Raw genomic sequence first — 18,779 nt, 5'->3', positions numbered from 1 at the left:
GTTAAGCGCCAAGGTCCTTGAGCAGAGAAACAAGTTTACAAGCTGTCTCCATTTTTTTTTTCAAATACATTTTTATTAGTTACCAGCAGCTTTCGTTTCCAATCCAATTTTGTGGCATTTGAACATCCAATATATACCACACCTCTAAACCTTTTAAGAGGCACCATCATGTGTTTCGGGTGACTGACAAAGCCGCAAAGTTCCTTTTTTCCTGCGAAAACTTTTGCGATGAGTTTTAATCAGCATAAGCCAGTCCTTGAGCAGAGAGCTGTGCCTCAGAGATGATCCGGGATGGGCCGAGGAGAGTGGGGAAGATGGGGTGGCCAGCTGCTGTCGGCACACGTCCTGGATGTCCTGCACGACCATTCATTTCTTCTTCTGGGCCTTCTCTGCGGCCTTTGTAGTCTTCCCGCTCACTTCCTTGGTCTCCACAGTCTTGATGACGCCAACGGCCACCGTCTGCCTCATGTCACGCACGGCAAAGCGACCTGGGGAAATGGCAGGGGAGGAGCGTTAGAAATGTCACATGCAAATGTGTCTACCAGATTGTTTCAGAGCTCTCACCAAGGGGAGGGTAAGAAGAGAAGGGCTCCACCACCATGGGCTTTTGGGGGATCATCTTGACGATGGCAGCATCTCCGGACTTGATAAACTTGGGGTTGTCCTCAAGCTTCTTGCCAGAACGACGGTCGATCTTTTCAATGAGCTCCTTGAACTTGCAGGCGATGTGAGCCGTGTGGCAGTCCAGCACGGGGGCATAGCCCTCATTGATCTGGCCAGGGTGGTTCAGGATGATAACCTAGAGGGGGATTTTTTTTTTTAATTTACCATGTGTGCCAACTGGTCACATCAGGTTCAATCCCAATGCAGGATACTCACCTGAGCATTGAAGTTATCAGCACCCTTGGGTGGGTCGTTCTTGGTATCGCCTGCAACATAACCGCGACGGATCTCCTTGACGGACACATTCTTGACGTTGAAGCCGACGTTGTCGCCGGGGACGGCTTCGGGGAGGGACTCGTGGTGCATCTCCACGGATTTGACCTCAGTGGTCAGGTTGGTGGGAGCAAATGTGACGACCATGCCAGGTTTCAGAATGCCAGTCTCAACACGACCCACGGGCACTGTTCCGATACCTGGACAGACAGTAGGTTTGTTGCTGCCAATTCATTAGAATTAATAACAAAATGACATCACGCCTCTTACCTCCAATTTTGTAGACATCCTGCAGGGGCAGGCGGAGGGCCTTGTCTGTGGGACGTGAGGGGGGGAGGATGGCATCCAGAGCCTCCAGCAGAGTGGTGCCGCTGGCATTGCCCTCCTTGCGCTCCACCTTCCAGCCCTTGAACCAGCCCATCTAGAAAGACATACAAATGTCAAATTCCCATTCATGATCATTCACAAATCCTACAGGTTGCACCTGCTTCTCACCTTGTTACTGGTCTCCAGCATGTTGTCTCCATGCCACCCAGAGATGGGGACGAAAGGAACACCGCCGGCGTTGTATCCGATCTTCTTGATGTAGGTGGTGACTTCCTTGACGATTTCCTCATAACGGCTCTGGCTGTAAGGGGGCTCGGTGGAGTCCATCTTGTTGACTCCAACGATGAGCTGCTTGACACCCAGGGTGAAGGCCAACAGGGCGTGCTCACGGGTCTGGCCATTTTTAGAGATACCGGCCTCAAATTCACCGACTCCGGCAGCGACGATCAGCACAGCGCAGTCGGCCTGGAATTTCAAAGACAATTACTCCACTGAAATAAGTAAGAGTCTAGTTTGCATTCCTTATATTACCTGAGATGTGCCAGTGATCATGTTCTTGATGAAGTCCCTGTGTCCAGGAGCATCAATGATGGTCACGTAGTACTTGCTGGTCTCAAACTTCCACAGAGCAATGTCAATGGTGATACCACGCTCACGCTCTGCTTTCAGCTTGTCCAGAACCCAGGCATACTTGAAGGAGCCCTTGCCCATCTGAGAACACATTTCACCCCCAAATTTAGCAAAAAAAAAAAAAAACGTAAAAAGTCGGAACGATTTTTCACCATGGCATCTTGCAAAGTCATTCTGATTTAAGAACCCATTGCGCATGCGCAGAAACGGGCACGCCCTTTTACCAACAGCTCAGCGAGAGCACGCTGGCGCCGCCATTTTGAAAGAGTGCCGTAAGTGCGGCGTAAAAAAATTACCTCAGCGGCCTCCTTTTCGAACTTCTCAATGGTCCTCTTGTCGATGCCACCGCACTTGTAGATTAAGTGACCGGTGGAGGTGGACTTGCCAGAGTCGACGTGGCCGATGACCACGATGTTGATGTGCGTCTTTTCCTTGGCCATTGTTGTAGTTTCTATGAAGATAAATTATGGGGTTATAGGACGAAATCGTTATTTTTAAGCAACGTATGGTAATTACATGCGCATCGGCAAATTCAAAGTAAAACAAATCGTTTAGCTCGTTGGAATTTCTCGCTTCAACCCGCTGGTATCGTAAGGCCAAGCCAGACGGCTAGCTAGCGGTTAGCACGATGCTAACAGGCCTCGCCGGGGCCCAGGCCGGACCAGACACGTGTTTCGAATACCACGTCGTAATTTTCCATTCAATATAAAAATAATATTCAAAATGTCTTCTGGACCAAAAGCGCAGACGTGACAGTCTTCAAGACACCTACTGCAATGAAAGTAAGGAGCGGCCATTTTAGGACACTCCCTTTGTCCTTCTCGTAATCAAAAGTTCGAGGAAGCTAGTTTAACACCAATCCTGAATCGAAGGATGCACACATTAGATAATAGTCCGAATGAATATAGAGTTTCGTTTAAATTCGGTTTTAGAACTGACACGCCGCTAAGGCAACACAAAAATGTTAACGCCCAGATAACGGTTTTATCAGGACACTGATGGGAGGATGCTAGGAAAGCCGCCTTCTATTACGAAGCAGTAGGACATTGAAAATGGCCACTTACCGGTGTTTCTGGGTTTGCGCGGCCAAAGCTGCTGCCCCTTTACCAGGTAACAGAAAGAGAACCAAAGTCTTTCGACGTCAGCTTTTATACTATCATGGGTACCGTGATTTCCGGTCACCACCCCCACCCCCTTCTGCCTCGAGGCGAGCAAATCAAATTGCGCTGTGTTAATGTGATGTCACGACGCATGAAACGTGAAGGACGCGAGTACCCGGATGCTCAACTATGGCGTTCACTTCTGGAGTTCACGGCGAGAAACATGTTGGGGTGAAATGGGGCTGAAAAGGCCCTTGGCATCAAGGGATTGCATCCGGGAATCATATTTGTAAATGCATATTTTGCCATAAGGAGGACTAAGGGGTAAAACACATCCCACTACCTGAAATGACAGATGAGAATCAATTAAAGCAAAGCAATGCAGATAAAACAAAAGTAGCTTACCAGAATTGCTAAAAAAAAGTCTACCGACCCCATTTAAACACATTAACAGAAGACTTTAAATACATTTAAAATTAATTAAAATTTAAAAATGTAATTATTAGAAGAGAAAATAGGCAGCAGAATTATATGTAGCTGAAGAACTGTGTAATATCCATAGTGTACAGTACATTTATGCATTTGGTGAGGAAATAAACAGCAGATATGTATGTATGAATAATAATAATAATATATATCTATACATCCATTTTCTGGTCCGTTTATCTTCACAATGGTCGCATGAACATAAAAAGTATACTCATTCCTGTTTTTATGCGATATTTTTGTATAACTCAATTGAAATGTCTTACTTTACTTACTTTAGAAGTAAAAATTGCAATGACATGGCTGTGCAAGTTTCCACACCTTCTTAAGACTGCAGATCTGGTTGTGTTCAGAATTCACTGATCACATTCATACTCATGCTAAATGGGAGTCAGCACACAATTGTCAATTTGTTTTGAAAAAGTTCATTCGTTGTAGAAGGCCTTTCCTGACATTTTTGGTTGCTTTCACACAGAAGCCTGAAAGGTTTCGTGTTAACACTGATTCCCATTTGGAACAGTTCTTTCCAGATAAAGAAAACCATCCAAGGTACACAACAAAAACCTGGTATTTGAACAGGGGTGTGCACATTTTTTGTCCACTATATAACCAACACTCTCATGTAAACAAAAGGAACACAATAGGGTGATAATGACATCACTGAGGATGAGATTTGCATTGGAATGGACTTTAAGCTGCTTTTAGGATGCAGTCGTTGACTTTAACGGGTGCGTTGATTGGGTTTGAGGCGGAGGGACTTGTTAATTGAGTTCAGGTATCAGGTATTTAAAAAAAAAAAAAAAACACTGCACAACTGTTGTATGGATGAGTGGCGATTTGTCATTTAAATCTCCCGCCAAGATGGTGGGGCGCCATGTTTCTGGTAGTTGACCCCTGGGGCTTCTTGGGAGAGTGAGTGGGGGAGTGGGGGGAACAGGTTTGTCATGTTTTGATATCTACTGTATTATGTTGCAAACGCCAATGCTCATCTGCACTGCCAGTTTAAAAACGTGCAAGTTTACCTAGCACTCTCGATATAAAAAGTTTACACCCTCCCTCTTCAAATGCCAGGTTAACAAATGAGAACAAGCAAAACGATTTCAAAACTATAACCTGTAGAGCTAAAAATAAATAAATAAAAATCAAGGATAATTATGATCAGAATTAAACAAACAGATTCAAACTAGTGCCAATGATTAATGTTCGAGGAGGCCCTAAAACAGGCTTTAAAATGTGGAGCAAACTTTTGAGACGTGAACACACACGTTATGGAAATTCAGGCTCGTCATCACATCCCCAGAGGCGGGTCGTGGCGCGAGGTAAAAATGTGAGTCAAGAACCCGACTGGCGGACGCTCAGATGAGTCACTGGTATGAACGGTTATCATGGCAACAGAGGAGATGGGAAGCAACTGCTGACCAAGAGAGAGAGAGAAAGAGAGAGAGAGAGAGATTGACAATGGATAGCAAAGTCAACATAACCCTGTTCAACTTGTTTTGTTTTTTGTTTGTTTGTTTTAATGGCACTATCCTGTGTAGACTGTTGCCAGCTATGTCAAGCAGGCACGTATTTTATCAAACATGTATGTTTTTTTTCATCGGAACTCAGTGTGACGTAAGATAATATAAATGTTTGAGTGGTACTGCGGGTATTGCATTGCCAGAGCAGACTACAGAGTGAATCCAGTTCAAATATCACAAATGGATTTCAATATTGGTCCTTGTGATACTTTCACGGTGGACCCCAACGCAATTAGGGTGCCAGCATGTGCTATGCAAACAGCATCTGGGAACAGTTGATGCAAATCAGGTGTGTTTGCAACAGTCGCTTGTACTTGCAAAAGTTGGCCGGGTGGCAGCCGACAAAAGCACTCGCTTCCCCACACGCATTATTACGTCCAAGGTGTAAAAGGGCGAACAACAAGCGAATAAAAGTCTGGTGACGATTTTTGGTTTTCTCACAAGAGCAAAGATTTGTGTGGGTGTCTTTCTGTTGGTATGACAAGCCTCTACCCTGAGGCCTTTTTGCTTTGTCCGAACAATGCCTGAAACTCAACTGACGAGTGAAACAACTCAACATTACAACTTGCTTGACCTCTGCTTAAAATAATTATTAAAAGTACACGCAATCATACCTATTGACTCAAAAAAAAGTATTTGCCCCAAAAGCTTTATATCAAAACCAAATGCAAATCAATAAAATGTAAAAAATAAAAAGATGATAATCCTAATCATAGAGATCAATCACGTTCCATTTTAAGATTGCGTTTCACATCGTCACATTAGACATGTTGAAACTCATTTTTAATGTTTAAATTGTAACTTTAAAACATCGATAAAAGTCAAAACCAGGCGAGGTGATTTGTATTAAAAAAACCATGATTCGCAAAACAAATGCCATAAAAAGGGATTTCAACAACGTCAACAGGAAGAATTTTTTTTGCAAACGATACCGATGTGATGTAAGAAGCACTTCCGGGTTAACGGTCATCAACCGGCTGATGCAAACAACTGCAACAGTGAGGCAACATTCCAAAATATCGTAAAGGAACACAATGTTATTGTTGTTTTTTTTACTTGATTCTAACATATAAATTGAATCTAATACTGTAATTAAATTCGTAAATACCGATGGTAAGGTGCCACTACTCCGTTTTTGTTTCCTTCTGTTCCCTCAACATATTTTGTAAATGGAGTTTAAAAAAAAAGGGCAATGAATTATTGTAGGTACCGAGTAGTTCGTAATTGCGGTATACTTGGGACGATGTGTTTATATTTTAAATACGAGCTTAAATATTCAATATACAGCATAGTCATCAGTTAGTTTTTCTGGTGCCATCTGCTGGCCATAAATAAAAGGACGTACGATTGTATTCAGGGATTCACTGTTCAACAGTTTGTTTGGCTTTATATAGCGACTTGTAACTTGAGTGAACTAAGGATGCCTAAAATTAACTCGGGAGAGGTAATTTTAAAAATTCTCCACTCATGTTACTGATGTATGCTTTGGTGTGCTCTATTATTTATTAATTGACTAAATCGCTCCTGGATTAGAAAATAAACACAGAATGGTACAAATGTGAGGAACGCTTCATTTTTTTTAATCTTAATTGAAATTCTGTCCATTAAAAACTTTTTTTTCTTGCGTAACAAGGTACAAATACGGTACATGAAAAGGGTGAAAAATTCAAGATGGCAGCACGGACAAATAAAATAAATAACTGAACACGTGCTTTGACGTTTCAGTGTTTTGTTTCATTCACCCCACCCCCCAAAAAAAGTTGCCGTAAAAACATAATATGCTTAAAGACTATAAAGTTTGTGGTTGTGTTTTGTGTGTGTGTAAAAAGTGCTTCATTTGGTCAACAGGTTTGATCAAAATGAGCCTTTAAACAAACCATTAAAATAATGGTAATCCATGATATTAATCTCATAAAAAAATGACTAACGTTCAATCACCATAACGGTAATTCCAGCCTTTTCGCCTGCGCCTTTCAGACACAACTCACTGAAGTATCGCACATTCAGCGAATTAAACAAGGTTGGCGTCTGCGACAGCGACGACTGCTTCCATCACCCCCCCAACAAAAACCTGCCCACTGACTGATTTAACAGCCTTGTGAGCTGTTGTTTTGACAACACCTTTGACTGTTGTTGTGCCCATTGTTCCATCGCCTGGCTACTCAAAACCTGTTTTCCTCCTCTTTTATACTTTATATCTCCCCATCTAAAACCAACGAGTGCGTAAATGTTGAATATAAAAACAGCATTCTTACAAAAAAAAAATTAAAAAGAAAATTAAAAGATCCTGAATATCCCACTTAAAAAAGAAAGCTTAAAAGTGTAATCCTACATGCTACTGCTGCTATTTAAGTGCAGAATTTCCTCCGATTTAAGCAGACACGGACCTGGTCCTCTTCCCCTTGTCCACGTTGGCTTCGTCCTCCGGGATGGCCCAGGGTTGAACCTCGCCGCTTCCGAACAGCATGTAGAAGACGGCGGCGCACACGTTGATGGTGGCCGAAATCCAGAAGACTTTCCTCCAGCCCTCCATGGTGTGCTGACCGGTGAAAATGTCAGAATTACGTCACTCTCGCCGGCCGTATGACAAAACGAGCGACTGGGGAGTTTCTCTTACATCCTTGGTGAAATATCCCGTCACGATGGGGGCAATGACTCCGGGAATGGTCCCGAATGTGTTCGTGATTCCCAGGAGAAACCCTGCGTACCTGCAGGGCGAAAAACGCATGCGCGAGTCAGAAATTGTCAAAGAAAAATCATGGTGTATTTATCATATGACAAAAACTTTCTAAAAGGAATGAAAGTAATAAGAGCGTAATTGTGCATCTGTGCGAGGCCCACCGCGGTGCGATGTCGATCTGGTTCATGAAGACCCCCGCCCCGCTGGTGCCACCGGTGGCCGACGTGAGCGTGAAGAATGCGATGGTGAGCACGTGGCTGCAGCCTGAGTAGGCTACCGCCAGGAGGAAGCCGGCAGGAAACAACATGCCTGTAGAGCATTAAGTCAGCAAAATGATTCATGTTACTCCGTGTTTCCTCAATCCTGCACTTCTGGGCCAGATCTGAGCTCAGGGATAGTTTGCGGTGCTTGCCTGTGACCGTGAAGAGTTTCCGTACAGTGGTGATGCTGAACACTTTCTTCTCTATGAGGTGGTCGGCTACAAAACCCGCCAGCGTGGCGCACAGCCACGCCGCCAGGTAGGGCAGAGATGAGAGGAAGCCGTTCTGCGGACCGGCGCGCGGAGAGTGTAAGACGGCAGAAGAATTGTAAACAAGTCATTTGTCACCAACTAACGAATCCGCTTACTGCGTGAGTGATTAACTCATTCAGTACCAGACAATTCTGGACCAAGTTTGAAAAGACGTTTAAAAGCGTCTTTGGGAGTGAATGAGTTAACTGACCGATCAATTAATCGCTTTAACTAACATGAACTAGCTAGTTAGTGCGGAAGAAAGAAGGTCCCGACCCACCGACTTCAGGTCAAAGTGCATCATGTTGCTCAAGTAGGTGGGCAGGGAGGTGAGCTGTGTGTAGAAGGACCAGTTGGAGCACATCTGCGTGATGATGATGGCCCACAGCGGCACCGACGTCACCATGCTCAGCACGGGCACGGACCAGCCGTGACTGCTTCCCTGAATATCCGCATGTGTTGTACGCGTGCGTGGATGAAACTTTCTGGAACGTATTCCCCCCCGTCGTGAACGTGCCTTTATTGCATCCTAAGTCTGGCGTTTACCTGATGTCCGATGGAGGCGATGATGTAATCTCTTTCCTCTTGGCTGATTCGCCGATGGGTGCGGGGGTCATCCGACACGAGGAAGAACCAAAGGACAGCCCAGAGGCAACCAGCACCCCCTGAAGGAGGAGGAAAAAAACCCATCGAAGCGACCATCGCTGACTAGCAGGACCTGCGTGTGTATGTGCGTGTGTGTGTGTGTGTCTGTATAGTTCACCACAGAGGTAGAAGACAGCAGGCCAGCCCAGTGCTTGGCAGATGTATCCCGTAAGCGGCATAGCCAGGAAGGCACCAAAGTTGGCGCCGTTGCCCGACAGTGACATCAGGCGAGAGCGCTCCATGGGCGGAGCCCAGTGGGCCCACATGGACATCAAGGCCGGGAATGTCACGCCCTGCCACCACAAGGGACAACAGAACAAATAAACATTCGTTTTATCGCCACAAATGAACGAACAAAACTGGAATAACAATAACAGGCCAACCAACAAACATCCATCCATCCACCCATTTTTCGATCCGCTTTATCCTCACAAGGGTCGCGGGGGGTGCTGCAGCTGTCTTCGGGCAGTAGGCGGGGGACACCCTGAACCGGTTGCCAGCCAATCGCAAGGTACACAGAGTCGAACAACCATCCACGCTCACACTCACACCTAGCGACAATTTTGAGTGTTCAATCAGCCTGTCATGCATGTTTTTGAAATGTGGAAGGAAACTGGAGTCCCCGGAGAAAACCTACGCAGAGAAGATGCAAACTCCACACAGGAAGGCTGGAGCTGGAATCGATCCCCGGTACCTCTGCTTTGTGAGGTTGACGCGCTAACCAGTCGACCACCACCAACAAACAAACAAAAAATATTAACTCATAAATTTTGCGGCTTTTGTCTCTCCATGAACTTTCTTTTTAGTATGCGTGAGCCCTGCGATTGGCTGGAAACCGGTTCAGTGTGTCCCCCGCCTACTGAACGAAGACAGCTGGAATCGGCTCCAGCACACCCGCGACCCTTATAATAATAATAATAATAGATTTTATTTATAAGCGCCTTTCAAGACACCCAAGGACACTTTACAATAACAAATAACACAAAACAATACGGGTTGAGCAGCGGCAGCCAAAACGCGCCAGCGTTCACTCAACCCGAAAGTCAGAAAGAAACAAGGGAGGGAGAGGGGGAGAAAGTTTACTTGCGAGGATAACCGTATTAGAAAATTGATGGATGGATCTCCACTTTGATGGTGAGTTTGATGTTTATTTAAAAAAATAATAATAATAACAACTAACTAAATAAATAGCGCGTCGACTTCACAGTGCAGAGGTGCCGGGTTCGATTCCAGCTCCGGCCTCCCTGTGTGGAGTTTGCATGTTCTCCCCGGGCCTGCGTGGGTTTTCTCCGGGTACTCCGGTTTCCTCCCACATTCCAAAAACATGCATGGCAGGCTGATTGAACACTCCAAAATTGTCCCTAGGTGCGAGTGTGAGCGCGGATGGCTGTTCGTCTCGGTGTGCCCTGCGATTGGCTGGCAACCGCTTCAGGGTGTCCCTCGCCGACTGCCCGAAGACACCTGGGATAGGCTCCTGCCCCCACCCCCCGCGACCCTTGTGAGGATAAGCGAAAACGAATGAATTAAATAAATGTTTTTTTTTAAAGCCAAACTGACCTCGCCCAGTCCCTCGAGCGCTCGCAGGGCAAACAGCCAGTAGGGTCCCCACTTGGCCGCAAGAGGTGTGAGGAGCGTGAGGGCGGCTGTGCCCAGCACCCCTAAACCCAGGAAGACGCTGCCACCGTACCGTCCCGACAGGTAACCCCCCGGGATCTGTGTGCACAGGTAGCCAAAGAAGAAGGCCCCCAGCAGCCAGCCCTGAGTCTCCGCATCCCACGGGTACTGCGGCGTCTGAATACGGACGTCAAAGAGGATCGAAAAGTGGTACTTTAAATGGTGGTACTTTATAAAAAAAAAACTACAGTACTATCATAATTAAAATATGGACATGTAAGAATCAGGATAAGTATTGAAGGACGAAGACTGTAAATGGAGCATGATGACACAGTTTGGTTTTGATCTTCAGTCTTTACCCCTTTGGGCTGCTCAAGCGCCTGACTGGTGTTGTCCGTGTGACTGGGGAGTGGACACAGGGGCACCGTGGAGCTGTTGAGCCCCGGGATCGTCTCGCTGGTGTTCACCATAGCCACCATGGCCACGCTGAGGTTGACGCGCAGCCCGTAGACCACAGCGATGCCCATGAACATCAAGATGGACAAGTTCAAGCGGGCCGAGCAGCACAGTGGAGGAACTGAGAAAGGAGCAGAGGACCTTTTCGCTTAAAAAAATAAAAATAAAATAACATCAACAATGTTCCCAAAGCCACCCCTCTTTTACCACTTAAAATAAAGACACTTAAATCCAAAATACTACTTCCACAGATTTATTTTTTTATATTAATTTGTTTCAATCTGGGACTGCACATTGACCCTGGGAAAAAAAAAAAAACTCACTTGTAACATCATGGAGGAGCGGCTCATTGTCTTCGGACTCGTCTGACGGCGCGGCGTTGATGGAGTAGCTGCCATTTGGATGCGCCATGGCGGCCTGCTGAGCATGGAGGCGCGAAGAAGAATGGAGTCATTGAACCATGGTGTGCCTGCGCATGAGTGTGTGCTGAAACAAGGGGAAAAAAAAGACATTTGAAGAGTCAGCAAAAGGATGTCAGCTGAACACATGACGGTGGAAAAAATGCAAACAAATCAAAATGGGTGACTGAAGCAACGCCGTGTATTATTGTATTTTTGTTATTTGGTGATCGATTGATGCCTGAAAAAATGGTCAAATTCACCATGGCAGTTTTGCTGTGTCTTTCAAGGGATAGCTTTTGGGGACTTTTTTGTAGTTCAACTTACCAAACCAAATTTCCTTTTGTGAAGGTTAAGTAAAATACCAACCCACACCCCCAAAAACAGAACGCCTGGAAAAATGGACAAAAAGTTAAAAAATGAAACTTCCAGAGTCTTTTCTGGCATAGCTTCATGATACTTTTTTTTGTGGAACTACTCAGAAGCAAGCCTACCAAACATCATTTTGCAAAGCATCTCTCTCTGGCTGCGCTACCAAGCCAGTTTTTGAATTATTACCCTTGTTATGCCTAAAGCTGACAGGTGCGGGTGTCCCTAATGTTGTGACCTGCAGACACCAAATGTTGTTCAACATGTGCTGCCATCAAGTTGCACTTCAACACGAATTGCCGAGAGCTTTTTTTTTTGGGGGGGGGGGGTGTCGGAATTGCAAAGGTGCAGGAGTTAAGAGAGCCACTTTACAGTCATGTGCTGGCATGTCAGAGGGTGGTATGACAAGTTCTGACAAAGATCCCGTGAAGATGAACTGCTTTTTGTCAATTTTTCTGTGTACAAAGTGTGATAACCCCTGTTTGCTTTGCCCTAGCAGGTCACAGAGCCAATTAGATATAGCCAGTTTCACAACAGGCATGTGAAGTTCTCCGGTGAAGTTCATGGAAGCGTAACAGTTCACTTGAGGGACAAAGGCCATTTTGAAGCTCTGGCTACGATGCAATACAAAACAAAACAACAACAACAACAACAACAAAAAGACATGCAATGTAAGGCATAACGTCATTCTGTCTTTTGGGACAATGAATGCACTGTAATTCTGGGTCATAATGCTCACAAGTCATCCTGGCAAGATTAATAGCTGACTGTAATTTGATTTTACACATGATAATGAATGAGGCTAAACGAAATAATCAAGCACTGGTGTCAAAAATGACTTTCTATTATTAAAGTACTCACAACAATGTTCGTGGATTAATTTCATAATGTTTTGAATGTGGATCTTCGCTGTCACAAGGGGTGAAATGGAAAGTCCTACTATTTACTTCTGCATCGCCACACCAAAAAAAAAAATATTGGCTCCACAAATATTCAAAAACACACATCTGACATTTCCAGAAACTACATTATGAAACAATTTTCAATTTTTTTAATATAAATGATTTTAGAAATTAAAGACATAGTGCTGCATGTGGTTAGTTAAGTTAATAAGCAACATGCTCGGAAATAAAACTCCTAAAGGAAACAAAGGGACAGATCAAAGCCAGGCCAAAAAGTGGTTGGTTAAGCCCCCTGTGACCTCTGGTTCCACTGCCTCTGGTTCATGTTGTTGTTGTGGCGACCTTTGGGTACCATATCGAAGAACATTTTTTAAAAACTAATGACCAAAGTTGATTGAAATTTCATGGCATGTCCATTTCAAGAGGGAAAGAGGGTTTGATTATTATTGTGAGAAGCCTAATCGGGGAACAATTTAATCACAGTATTTGATTCCTTCCTGGGTCCTGGGAGCCAAATTTACAACAACAAAAAAATGCAATCTACTGCCATAACAAAGACCACCTAAATGTATGGTAATGCATCGATTTAATCCTATGGGTAACGTTTCAAATATTATTTCTGTTTGAAAGTCAATGAATTTTACTCAGGTAGGCTGCCAGATCGCCTCAACCAAAGAAGTTGGATCCTTTCCTTAAATTTGAAAACAATAATCATTTTCATGCTAATGTTTTGACAACCAAGTCATACAACCCGCCAACGTGCAATGACAATTTGAGGAGCCTTTTTTTAATATGACTACATAAGTATTGGACGTTCAAATAATGCCAATTTAGTAATAGTAATCGTGCCTGGCTTCATTTAGTCGGAAAACAATATGTAAAATGCTTGTTGCTAAAATATTTAGAACCTAGCTGTGTTTTCGTAATTAAATTATTTTGAACGATGACAAATGGGGGAAAAATGTCACAACTCACCCTGGTGTTAGTTGTTACTTTCCAAGAAGAAAATAAACTTTTAGACGCACCGTTTCGCCTCGTCGTTCTGTGAAAACATTTTGACTGTGGTGCTGTTTTTGCTCGGCTGGAGGAAATCACATGATCGATGACGTGGCAGAAGCTTTGCGGAAGTGTAGATCTTCAAACTGTTAGGACTACAAAATGGCTAGGCTGGAATCCAGGTCCTGTATAAATCAGGTCTAATGATGAGCGCTGATCAATTGCGCTCACTTTTGCGTTTGGAAGCGATAGGCGATTTTTTTCTATAAAAAAGTTCTTTATTCATAGCAATCCAGGAATTTAATCCCCTAATTTAAAACAGAACAAAAATATACTTTTTTAAATCACCGGTTACCGGAACAGGGGTCACGTGTTGCGACAGCGACGCGTGCGTCGTAACCTGAAGCATATTAACTGAGCCTGTTTCCTAAAATCAGTCAATTTTTTTTTCTGAGAGGTTAGTTCAAGGTTTAGTCATTTGTTGCTAAAAAAAAAAAAAGACGCTAACAAAGAGGCTGCCGGGTGACGCGTAGGTTGTCGTGCGCTACGCGTTTTTTGTGGGACACTTGCAAAAAAATTCTCACAAATATTTAAGCAAAGTTTTCCTCGTTTTTAAGGCCTCAATAATGTCGGAGAGAGTAGAATTTAAAAGATATCTTGAACAAAATGGGCTCCTTGACGCCTTGGCAAACGGTAAGTAGGCATAGTCAATGAAACATTTCAAAATCATGTTAAAATGTGAAATGAAATGATGTGCATTTTGCATCACATTTTACAGCAATGACGGCACTCTACAACGATGCTGATAAACCCGAAAATGCCTTGGCGTATCCTTTGTTTCCACTATTATTTTATTAAAATTCAAGCATAAATTAAAGTGGAAAAATACTCAATATGCAAGAGTCAACAGATATACTGTACGTTTTGGGGTTGTTTTTGCAATAAACTGAATATTGACGCTTGGCTCCTTTTATAGAAAAATAGAATTGTTTCATTGACTCTTGAGAACAAGAGCCAGAATGTGTAAGACGAGTGTCTCTTGCACCCTATTATTCTACCGTATTTAGTTTGTATTTATCTGGTGCACTAACTTTGAGAAGGACAGAATCATGTGTTTGTGTCTATTTAATTAAATGTGGAATTTAAAGGTATGTGCGAGCAAGTAATACATATGTTTATAACCTTAACCCCATTTGTTTAACATAGTTTTTTGAAGCGTCACATCATGGCACAGGATTCTGAGGCTCTTACCTCTGAAAAAGCTGAGCTGCAGCAAAAGTATCAGCTTCTCATTGAGGAGAACCAGACCCTGAGGAGGAAGGTAACCATTTTTTAAACATCAAATTTTCTTCATTTTTCTCCAAATCTTATTTTTTGTTTTGCAGCTGAGGCAGTATGAGCCATCACCTGAAGCTGCCGAGTAGAAGGGAACCGTTCCTTTATTGCATAAACAAAATACAGTAGAGATAACCCATAAAAAGAGAGTGAGATGACTTTTTTTTTGTTGGATGATTTGCCGTAAGATTTTTGTCGTGGCTCAAGAAAGCTTAGCAAACACCGTTTCATGTGACGGTTTACAAATTTTCACTTTAATGGTCGTATTTACAAATAATTCATTTCAGAAGTTGTTGATCGCACTTCCGTAAGGTTCCAGGAACAGAACATTAAAAGAAAAGGTTCAACAGATTGACTTCATTCCTGCTGCTTATGTAATATCTGCCTCAAACATTATAGATTAGAGTCTGACTTTCCCGGCCGCTCCCTTCAAAGTCCCTCAGGGCTTGAGAGCAGTGCATTGTGGGTGGGTAAGTGTTACCTGCCACCAGAAGTGGAAAAAGTACTCACGCCCTGTACTTCAGTTGAGATATTTGTGTTTGTAAAAAAAAAAAATACATAAAATGTGAATAGAAATAGTACTGATTGAACTCCTGTACTTCAGTAAAGCCCAAAAAAAAGTACAGTTTCTGAAATGTACTCAAGTCCAGAAGTACAACGTAGGAAATAAATTTTTACAGTGAATCCATCCATTTTCCGATCCGCTTTATCCTCACAAGGGTCGCGGGGGGTGCTGGAGCCTATCCCAGCTGTCTTCGGGTAGTAGGCGGGGGGACACCCTGAACCGGTTGCCAGCCAATCGCAGGGCTCACAGAGACGAACAACCATCCGCGCTCACGCTCACACCTTGGGACAATTTGGAGTGTTCAATCAGCCTGCTATACATGTTTTTGGAATGCGGGAGGAAACCGGAGCACCCGGAGAAAACCCACGCAGGCCCGGGGAGAACATGCAAACTCCACACAGGAAGGCCAGAGCTGGAATTGAACCCGGTAGCTCTGCACTGTGAGGTCGACGCGCTAACCGCTGGACCAGCGGTCTGCCTTTTACAGTGAATTATATGCAATAATAAATATTCAAATACAGCTACATGAAAAATCTACTTCAGGAATGTAACAAAGTAAGAGTACTGTGTTACTTACCACCACTGCTTTCTTACTGAGAAAAATAAATACTGAAGTCGAGACATGCAAATAATCTACTCAAGTGCAGTCATGAAGTATTTGTATTTCATTACTTCCCGCTACGGCCTGTCGCAAAATGTCAGAGCGCGGCGCGTCAAATCTGCAGGTCAGTGGGCGCTCGCCTGCAACTGCTACCGCCGCTGCTGGTCGCCGATACCCGCCGGTTGGGGGAGGAGGCTGCGGGGCTGGGACTATCCTGGCTACGTCGGGATGCCGAGCTGGCATCGCCGCCCGAGTCCGGGCTCTGGGGCCTGGCGGGCCTCCTCACGCTGTCCGACTTGGAGAGCAGGTTCCTGGATCGGGGCCCCGCGCTACCGCTTCCGCTTCCTCCGCGGAGCTTCATAGAGCCGCCCTGGTAGGAGTTGCCGCTGTCCGAGGTGTTGCCCTCAAGAACCGTGGAGCAGTTCCATTGCGGACTCGGTCTCCGGGACTTTCGGGCCACGACTGGAAGAGTGGCGGTGGAAACCGGGTCGGATGAAGTGGGGTAGTCGGCGCAGTCCAGCTCCTCAACGTCCTTGTCGGCGGGTGGCGAGCGGGTTTCGCTGCTCGTGTTGTTGCTGTTCTGGTCGGTGGGGCTGGGGACGCCCTCCTTGGTCTCCTTCAAGCCCACTAGCTTGACATCGGGGTCCTCCTGGCCCGGCACGAAGGCAGACGTGGCATTGAGGAGCGGGTAATTGGGCCCGTTGCCCTGTTTCTCCAGCAGCAAGGTGTAGCTGCTTGGTGCCGTGGGGATGGTCGCCTTGCGGCCCCCCGCCGAGGTACCCACGCACACTTGGTGCACCACCGAGTTTTTCTTGGACTTGTTGACGTAGTAATCGTCCAGTTCCTCCTTGATATGGGGGTAGTAGTCCAAAATGCCTTTCTTGATCTTCTTGTAGCCAAGGTGCATAATCTCAAGGAGGCTAAGGAACAAGGAAATGCAGGCAATCACCTGCATGAAGACCATGAAGACGGTTTTCTCAGTGGGTCGCGACACAAAACAGTCCACCACGTTGGGGCAGGGTTGTCGGTCGCATTTGTAGAGCGGGCTCAGGCGATGCCCATACAGGAGCAGCTGGCCCGTCATGAAGCTGACTTCCACCACGGCGCGGGTGACGATGTGCGCCACGTAGGTGCACAGGAGAGAACCCCTGAGCGGGGCCTTGTTGAGTTTGCCTTGCTCCAGCCCCCTCATCTCCTTCTCGATTCGCCGCCGGGCGTCCGCCAACTCGGCGTCCACCGACTCCAGCTCACGGCGCAGCGCCACCTTTTTGCAGTGGCGCTCCTTCTCCAGGGCGCGGAGCCGGTAGATGGCGTGGCCCATGTAGACGAGCGAGGGCGAGGAAACAAAGATGACCTGTGGAATGGAAAAAAAAAACAACTTATCAGAAGCACTGAAGCAAATTATTTAACTCATTCACTCCCAAAGACGTTTTTAAACGTCTTTTCAGACTTGGTCTCGAATTGGTTGGTACTGAATACGTTAAGCCTTGTTGCATGAACTGACGAAGTCTTTTCCGACAAGAGGCGAAACATTATCGAAGACAAACGGAGCAGTCCAGGTGCGATTAATTCAACGACCCGAGAAACTTCCTCTGGTATCTATAAAAAAAGGAATATCACCTGCAGGACCCAGTAGCGGATGAGCGAGATGGGAAAGGCCTGATCGTAGCACACGTTGCGGCACCCGGGTTGTTCCGTGTTGCAGATGAAATCCGACTGCTCGTCGTTCCACACGTCCTCGGCGGCCACACCCAGAACCAGCATGCGGAAGATAAACAAGATGGTCAGCCAGATCTTGCCCACCATGGTGGAGTGGATGTGCACCTCCTCCAAGATGCCCCCCAGGAAGTTCCAGTCACCCATTTTGGATTCGTTTTTAATTACAGAAGATCTGAAAGGAATGAAAAGACCCAACATGATAGATTTAGAAGCAATCATATGTGGATTCTGAACATATTCGGGCACGTCCGAATTTACGGCTGTTGCCGTTCCGAGTTTGTTCAAATCGCAATTGTTTGAAAGTTTGCAATGACAGTAACATGCTTACGATGCTCATTTTCATTCTCCCATCGATGATGTTTCACATTAGCTCACTTGTTTATAAATGAAAAGGTAGCAATCGCCATAAATTCATTTCGAAATGATAATTCAAGAGTTTCATTTTAAAAACACTAACCTTTCATCCTGGTTATGAAATGTGGTCTGCAAAGGCCTTTTCCTCCCCTTCCAAGTTAAAGTGCTACCGAAACCAAAACATGTCCGGGCTGCGATGCTGCTGCAAACCGAAAACAGCCAATGATGCCTTTCAGCCTCTGCGACCCTTCGTCCAGAGTTGGAGAGCTGATCGATGGCGCCAAAGCTCTGTTGCCATTTCCCTCGCAGCGTTGTTCTCACACTCCGAACACATGCAACACATGTATGTTCTGTTGCGCGGCCTCCACCTAGAACTCTCAAATTTAGTTGGGAGCTTGGGCGGGGACTTCAAATGTCCACCTGATGCAACAAGACATTTGGATGGTCCTTCAAGATAGCTCCAGAGCTTCACTCAGTTTCTGATGCAATATAACGTTTTTTTTTTTTTTGGTTCCCTGCACGATGATAAAAGTATCTGAAGTGAAAATGAACCTTATTGAAGTCAAACATGCCAACACCCTGTGAGATCAATGCATCTTTTCGCTCGATGGGAGTGCGTCCCATTTCATGCATGG

The 18,779-nt window shown here is 45.1% G+C and overlaps 4 protein-coding genes across 4 annotated transcripts; 1 reads left to right on the top strand and 3 right to left on the bottom strand.

Annotated features, from left to right (window-relative positions):
• Positions 1-47: 47 nt before the first annotated feature.
• On the bottom strand, positions 48-3,116 carry LOC147190961 (elongation factor 1-alpha). Its single transcript, XM_086137566.1, has 8 exons — positions 2,958-3,116; positions 2,190-2,344; positions 1,795-1,974; positions 1,432-1,728; positions 1,207-1,357; positions 880-1,136; positions 565-799; positions 48-488 (listed from the first exon to the last, which is right to left on the bottom strand). Exons 2-8 carry the CDS (start codon positions 2,331-2,333, stop codon positions 367-369), a joined length of 1,386 nt encoding a protein of 461 aa, XP_085993692.1. The 5' UTR covers positions 2,334-2,344; positions 2,958-3,116; the 3' UTR covers positions 48-366.
• A 3,442-nt stretch (positions 3,117-6,558) lies between these two features.
• LOC147190960 (sialin) lies at positions 6,559-13,663 on the bottom strand. The gene is made up of 11 exons (XM_086137559.1): positions 13,550-13,663; positions 11,229-11,391; positions 10,809-11,026; positions 10,393-10,626; positions 8,954-9,128; positions 8,737-8,855; positions 8,471-8,632; positions 8,092-8,224; positions 7,841-7,988; positions 7,617-7,707; positions 6,559-7,538 (listed from the first exon to the last, which is right to left on the bottom strand). Exons 2-11 carry the CDS (start codon positions 11,314-11,316, stop codon positions 7,371-7,373), a joined length of 1,536 nt encoding a protein of 511 aa, XP_085993685.1. The 5' UTR covers positions 11,317-11,391; positions 13,550-13,663; the 3' UTR covers positions 6,559-7,370.
• A 355-nt stretch (positions 13,664-14,018) lies between these two features.
• LOC147190959 (c-Myc-binding protein-like) lies at positions 14,019-15,089 on the top strand. Its single transcript, XM_086137568.1, has 4 exons — positions 14,019-14,263; positions 14,349-14,397; positions 14,777-14,891; positions 14,956-15,089. Exons 1-4 carry the CDS (start codon positions 14,197-14,199, stop codon positions 14,992-14,994), a joined length of 270 nt encoding a protein of 89 aa, XP_085993694.1. The 5' UTR covers positions 14,019-14,196; the 3' UTR covers positions 14,995-15,089.
• A 41-nt stretch (positions 15,090-15,130) lies between these two features.
• On the bottom strand, positions 15,131-18,507 carry LOC147190958 (gap junction alpha-9 protein-like). Its single transcript, XM_086137560.1, has 3 exons — positions 18,248-18,507; positions 17,692-17,962; positions 15,131-17,425 (listed from the first exon to the last, which is right to left on the bottom strand). The coding sequence occupies exons 2-3, from the start codon at positions 17,932-17,934 to the stop codon at positions 16,184-16,186; spliced, it is 1,485 nt and encodes a 494-aa protein (XP_085993686.1). The 5' UTR covers positions 17,935-17,962; positions 18,248-18,507; the 3' UTR covers positions 15,131-16,183.
• Positions 18,508-18,779: the final 272 nt, after the last annotated feature.

The sequence above is a fragment of the Hippocampus guttulatus genome, chromosome 18 (assembly GCF_054856545.1).
Source record: "Hippocampus guttulatus isolate MCC_2025c chromosome 18, RoL_Hgut_1.0, whole genome shotgun sequence".
Classification (NCBI taxonomy): Eukaryota; Metazoa; Chordata; class Actinopteri; order Syngnathiformes; family Syngnathidae; genus Hippocampus; species Hippocampus guttulatus.
This window is presented reverse-complemented; position numbering and strand designations above follow the sequence as displayed.